At 37.8% G+C, this 6,813-nt stretch overlaps 1 protein-coding gene across 1 annotated transcript; it reads left to right on the forward strand.

The window, feature by feature from the left end:
- Positions 1 to 3,420: 3,420 nt before the first annotated feature.
- On the forward strand, positions 3,421 to 4,969 carry LOC121992402 (1-aminocyclopropane-1-carboxylate oxidase-like). The gene is made up of 4 exons (XM_042546729.1): positions 3,421 to 3,639; positions 3,744 to 3,994; positions 4,101 to 4,248; positions 4,348 to 4,969. Exons 1-4 carry the CDS (start codon positions 3,538 to 3,540, stop codon positions 4,792 to 4,794), a joined length of 948 nt encoding a protein of 315 aa, XP_042402663.1. The 5' UTR covers positions 3,421 to 3,537; the 3' UTR covers positions 4,795 to 4,969.
- The last annotated feature ends 1,844 nt before the right edge of the window (positions 4,970 to 6,813 follow it).

Here is a 6,813-nt window from a genome sequence, read left to right on the forward strand (position 1 = left end):
CAATGCGCCTCATTTTTAGTTCTCTTTGTTGTCAGTATTATTTCTTTAAAGCAACTGTACTTTCTATTTGTAAAACAATTATTCGAATTGCTAGTGGATTGCCCAACAAAAGCATTCAACGAATGCGGGCCTTGGAGTAGGAGTCGACCAAGGTTCCGAACCAAGTAAAAAGGTTCGTGTTAGCATTGCTCCATTTTCATGTTTTCCGCTGCTTACTCTACGACTTTCTGATCGATATTCACCCCCCCCCCTCCCCCCTAATCGAATTATACGATCCAACATAGTCAAATATCCAAATTAGTGTGCTGCAATGGCTATTGAGTTTGATACTCTTCATCAAAATGAAACATGGAGCTTAGTTTCTCGTACTTCATCAATGAATATTGCGTACTTTAAATGAGTTTACCGAATCAAGTATTGCGCAGACAGATGCATTGAACATTACAAAGCTCGCCTTGTTGCTAAAGACTTTAATTAACAATCAGATATTGACTTCAATGATACTTTTAGTCTAATCATCAAAATTACAACTATCAATTGTTACTATCTATAGATATTAGTTCCAATTGATCGATATGATAATTAGATGTTTTCGATGATTTCCTTCATGGTAAACTTGAAGGAAATTGTATTTATGGAGTAACCACCAAGCTTCATCCATCCAAACCTTTCAACACATGTTTGCCAACTTTAGAAATCTATAAATGGTCTTTAACAAGTACCTCATGCATGGTTTCATCATCTATTTAATTGGCTTTACATTCAGAGATTTTTTGGCTCAAAAATCGATTGTTCCATATTCTACAAATGCATGGTAAATTTACCATTTTTTTTCTAATTTGCGTGGTTGATATTTTGATTACTAGTTGTGATCAAGAAGGCATGCATCACTTTTTTACTCCATCTTTTTAATCAAGAATGAATCTCGGCTAAACTCGTTTTTTTTTCTTGTCATGAGTTTCTTTCAAATTATGAAGGCTGTCTTCTCTCTGATAGCAAATATATTATTGGAATTTTTCAACGAGTTAAATGAATAACGCAAGTCCTATCTCCACACCGATCATTGAAGGAGGCTTTACTAAACCTTAATATTCTCCTTTAATGGCTGACCCCAAGATCTTTCGAAGTATTATTAGTGACCTACAATATGACACTATTACAAGACCCAAGATTACTTTTGTAGTTAATTGTGTCTATCAATTTATGCATTCTCTTATTGAGCACCATTGGGAAGGTTTTAAGAGAATTCTTCGCTATCTCAAATGTACAAGTTTATATGGTCTTCTTTGATATTGTCATTCCTAACTAGAGTTGAATACCTATAGTGATGCAGTTTAGGGTAGATCTCCTAAAGACAAATGTTCTACAAGTGTGTTAGGATTTAATCAAAACCCCACATTAGAAAGATTTGGTAAAAGATCATGGGTTAAAAGGATGTAGGATATCTCCATTGACGTGAAGCCTTTTGGGGAGAGCCCAAGCGCCAAGCCATGAGGACCTAGGCCCAAAGTGGGTAATATCATGTTATTATAAAAATATCTAAATCACTTTTGGTTCTGACAAATGGTATTAGAGCCATGGTCCAGACCATATGTCATGTGAGGTGGCCTTGAATGAAGTTGAGGGTAGGCCCGGAGTTGGTCATGAGTGACCGGATACTCGTGGGGCGGCCCAGAGCAGGTCAAGGTGATCAGATGCTTGTGGGGAGGCCCAAAGCAGGTCAGGGTGACCATATACTTGCGGGAAGGTAAGTAGGTCAGGATGACCGGATACTCACGGGGAGGCCCAAAGCAGGTCATGAGTCACCGGATGCTCGTGGGGAGGTTCGGAGTAAGTCAAGGTGACGCGATATTTACGGGGAGCCTGAAGCATGTCATGAGTGATCGAATACTCGTGGGAAGACCTAAATCAGGTCAGGGTGGCCGGATACTTGAGGGAGGCCTAGAGCATGTCAGGATGACCAGATGCGGATGCTCAAAGGGAGGTTCATAGTAAATCAAGATGATCGAATACTTATGGTGGGCTGAATTGTACGCAAATAGGTCAAGCTTAGTGTTTGACCATCTATTTAAATAAAAGTATTTTAATTAGCCATGCAATTTCATTAAAAACATGACTAATATAAATTATAACAAATTAAAATATATCAATTTAGTGCATGTTTCATTAATATTTAAATATTTATCTAAAATAATTATGCGGCTCTTTTGATTATGTCCATATTTATTTTCTATAATAATTCATTCTAACTAACATATTATTGTGGCAATGGTACTCTTAAGATGCTCTCAACATGCATGGCTAGTTCTGTTCTGTCTCACTTGCAATGTTACGTTGATTTATCATAAGATGAATTATGAGAACAAGAATAAGAGATGATGATGGCTACTTCTGGTGTCGAGAAGGTGAAGCTCTTCGTGTCATGCTTCACATCTAAGCAGCTCAATCGAGTTGTGGTCGAAGTCATTTGACGGACGCATGACATCTGATTAATAGCACATTGCCAAGGGACATTAATGTGCGTGTTGAGTTGGGTACTTGATGTCGGATCTATTTGACAGCTCTAATATGGTAAAGATGGACCGACTGATCGACCGACCAAACAATATAATCTTTAGGAAGTATCTAGGAAGAAAGATAAAACAAGAGAATTATTTCTAGTGAAGAAGAAATTAAAAAGAAAAGGACAAGAGTATGATATATCATATCGCTATCTTATCACTAATAGATAGTGACAATTAATTATACAAATATTTGGTTCATCATCAACATGTAACTAATGATAAATGTGTCAAAATTTTGAAAAGACATCGGTTTGACTAGTCAAATCTAGTTCAAGAACATTAACATGTTTTTTTTTTCTTTTCGTTTTTTATCATTTGGGAAATGAAAATTATATATGATTCATTTTTGTTAGGACCATGAAAAATCGTTGGTGCCCTTGAATCATATATGATTCTCACAAATAAATATAAAGAAAATAAACTAATTCAAACGATATAATTAGTTGAACTCAATAAAAACTTTAAGGTAAGGTCGAGCATATAACAAATTCAAAATCAACACTCAATCAATATTGCCATTAATTATGAATTATTCAAACATTCTACATCATCATCATCATCCTCATAATTATATTCCTCCTAATGATGCATATCTTTCCATCTTCTGCAATAATTCCTTGAGTAATTGCTACAATCTGGGTACCAGCTGAAAACCAGTGTTAAAGAAGACGACAAGGAAAGGAAGGCTGCTGTTTTTCTCACATGTTTCTTACAAATTAAACAAGAGAAAAACAACTTGAACAAAACTATTGCTCAGTCCGTTGGACGGCTAGCTCCTTCAGTAGCTTCTCGGTTTCTTCCTCGTGTACTGAACCATCGTTGATCCTGCTCTATAAAACGCCCCCTCGCTCGTCGTGAATTCCTCACACCGATCGAGCAGTACTACTTCAGCAGCAGCAGTTGTATAGCAACTAGCTAGCCGAGCAAATTAAAAGCCGACCAGTACTCTCTGTCTCTGTCTCTCTCTCTCTCCATGGCTATTCCGGTAATCGACTTCTCCAAGCTGGAAGGAAAGGAGAGGGCCGAGACTCTGGCTCAGATCGACAATGGATGCCAACAGTGGGGATTCTTCCAGGTATGTTGTTTTATGACTCTGTTAATTAATTAGATTGCTACTGTTTTAATTAGATCAGTCAATTTGGGAATTACTTAATGTTACTAAAATTAATATTTTTGCAGCTGGTGAACCATGGGATTCCGGTGGAGCTGCTTGAACGCGTGAAGAAGGTGTGCACGGAGTGCTACAGGCACAGAGCCGAGGCTTTCAAGGCGTCCAGGCCGGTGCAGCTCCTTGACCAACTCGTTCGGGAAGAAGAAGAGGTCGTTGGAGAAGTAAACAACAACAAGAAGAAGTTGGACGATGTGGACTGGGAGGACGTCTTTGTTCTCCAAGACGACAACCAATGGCCATCCCATCCTCCCCAATTCAAGTAATTAGTTAATTAATTAATTAAATATATCACACCACCATGAAATTTTCATGACAATTATTATATATATTATTTAAATTGATTGATTCGATCGATTGATCATTAGGGAGACGATGAGGGAGTACAGAACGGAGGTGAAAAAGCTAGCCGAGAAATTGATGGAAACCATGGAAGAAAACCTGGGGCTGGAGAAGGGCACCTTCAAGAACCAGTTCACCGGAAACGGCGAGCACGAGCCGTTCTTCGGCACCAAGGTGAGAATTATATTGATTGACACTTGACAGAGCTAGGAGAGACTTTAATTATAAATAAAACAATTAATTTTCATTCTGATGTTGCGTCATTGAATTAAGGTGAGCCACTACCCGCCCTGCCCGCGGTTGGACCTTGTGGAGCTGGGCCTCCGCCCCCACACCGACGCTGGCGGCGTCATCCTCCTCTTCCAAGATGACCGTGTCGGAGGCTTGCAGATCCTCAAGGACGGCGAGTGGGTGGACGTGCAGCCGTTGGCCAATGCCATCGTCATTAACACCGGGGACCAGATCGAGGTGGTCAGCAATGGGCGGTACAAGAGCGTATGGCACCGCGTGCTCGCCACCGGCAATGGCAACCGCCGCTCCGTCGCCTCCTTCTACAACCCTTCAGTGAAGGCCGTCATTTGTCCGGCTTCGGCCACCGCCGTCGACGAGACCACTGGCGCCTACCCCGAGTTTCTCTTCGGGGACTACATGGACGTGTACGTGAAGCAGAAGTACATGCCCAAAGAACCAAGATTTGAGGCGGTCAAAGCAATTAATTAACTAGGAGCTAATTAACTATACAATGGTTAATTATATGATTAATTATAATTGCTACCGGGTTTATGTTTTTTCCTTGGACTGCCATTGTTTGTTCCTTTTGAGAAGCTGCATGCAGCAACACTTTGTGAAAGTTTGAAATAGATAATGGAGCTGGTAATATATACTCTAGCCGTAACTAATGTTTTAGCACTTGTTTGGATCGGTGTATGATGACAGCAATATAATAATAACCAATATCTCAAATTGATTTTAATAAGTCGAGATTTACCTTATTTAACATCATAGATTAATCCAAATCAATAGCAAATGATAATATTGTCATGTTTATAGTATTTATTAATATGATTATAATATTTATAATTATGTCATATTTAATTAATGATTTATTATTTGGACAACATGGATAAATAACTCTCATAGCCTTCGATTTTCAAAACATGTTTGTCAACTTTAGAAATTTATATTCGGTCTTCGACAAGTAACTAATACATTGTTTCATCATCTATTTAATTGGCTTTATATTTAGGGATTTTCTGGCTCAAAAATTAACTCTTTCCTATTCTAATATGTTTCATAGCCATCAATGCACGCTATGTAGTCACCGTGGAAATAAGCAAAGTTAAAATTAGACGGATTAACTTATTGGTCAAATTATAATATTGTAAAATTTTTTTATTTCAAATAACCCTTGTCACTATTATGAGATAGTGGAGATTTTCTAAAAATTCTCATGACAAACTACATTAAGCTCAGAATGTTGTAGCTAACACCTCAAATGGTGCATTACCTATTTAATGAAGTCCTCAAAATAATACTTCTCAGCGAGAGTACAATCTTATTAATGTTGAACCATTTAAAATTATCTTTTGGATCCAAAGCAGAGTTAAGCATAAGAAGTTCTACTGTCTCATCATTAAATCAGGAGTTTAACACTTCCATTTGAAAATATATTGTAGTATTAAATATATCATAATGAAACTAATTCTCAACTGTGATGGTTTCATGTTACTAGCATGAACAACTAGAATTAATGCTTATAATGAGCACTCATCTCATCATCCAATCTTATGAAAAATGATTTGACACACAAAAGAAAATTATCAAAACCATCATTTCTCAATATTAGGAGAAGTTCTTTAGTCGTTAGGGCCAAAATTCATTGCATTTATGATATCAAAAGATTTTTGTTGCAAGTCATGACAAAGCAAATTTGTGACCCCCATAATTTTGTGCATCAAATGCAAAATAAAAATAAAATCAATAGACTTCATCACATTAATAGTTGTACCATACATATCTTTTATGTAAGGTCTCTCAAGCCAGGTTAAAATAAAAATAATACACATTAATTAAGGAATTAACTTATAAAAAAATTCTGTAATTTTTAAATTTTTTTTTAGGATTTAAACTGAACTCGTAGGACATGGTTATGGGGATAAATCTATTAGGCATTGAGAAAGCCGTTTGGAATATCAATTAAGATGAGAGTTGATTGAATTGATTAAGCTAAAGTTTTATTTAAGGGACCTAGGGAAAACCCTAAGTTCTCTCTTTTCCTGTCATTTCCTCACCTCCCGACCTCATTGTCGCCTCCACCCTCATCTTCTCCTCTCTTTATCGTCGCCGATGCGATTTCTCCTAAGCAAGAGCTCCTAACAGCGGTGCGATCTCCTTTGGCCTAGGGTTCCCGACGACGACACCAATAGGGAAAGGAAAGGTGCTTCGCTGGTGGGAATGGAAGGTTTGATCACGTTCTGAAACCTGATTGCTCCTCCATCCTAAAGGAAAGGCAAGCATTATTCATATTTCTTTTGTTAAGCATGAAGTTGTGGGGGTAAGAGGGTAGGTACCTTCGAGTGGAGTGGGTGATTCTCTGTTGAGTCCTGATGGATTTGGGATGCTTCGTTTTGGTTTGCTACTGAGTTGATAGTTTGACTGAGATCTTGGGGTTAAATGAAGGAGAAAAAACTTGGGAAAGAAGAATATCTTTTAAGTCATACCCTATTTTCCGAAGGGTTT

The sequence above is a fragment of the Zingiber officinale genome, chromosome 6B (genome assembly GCF_018446385.1).
Source record: "Zingiber officinale cultivar Zhangliang chromosome 6B, Zo_v1.1, whole genome shotgun sequence".
Lineage (NCBI taxonomy): Eukaryota > Viridiplantae > Streptophyta > Magnoliopsida > Zingiberales > Zingiberaceae > Zingiber > Zingiber officinale.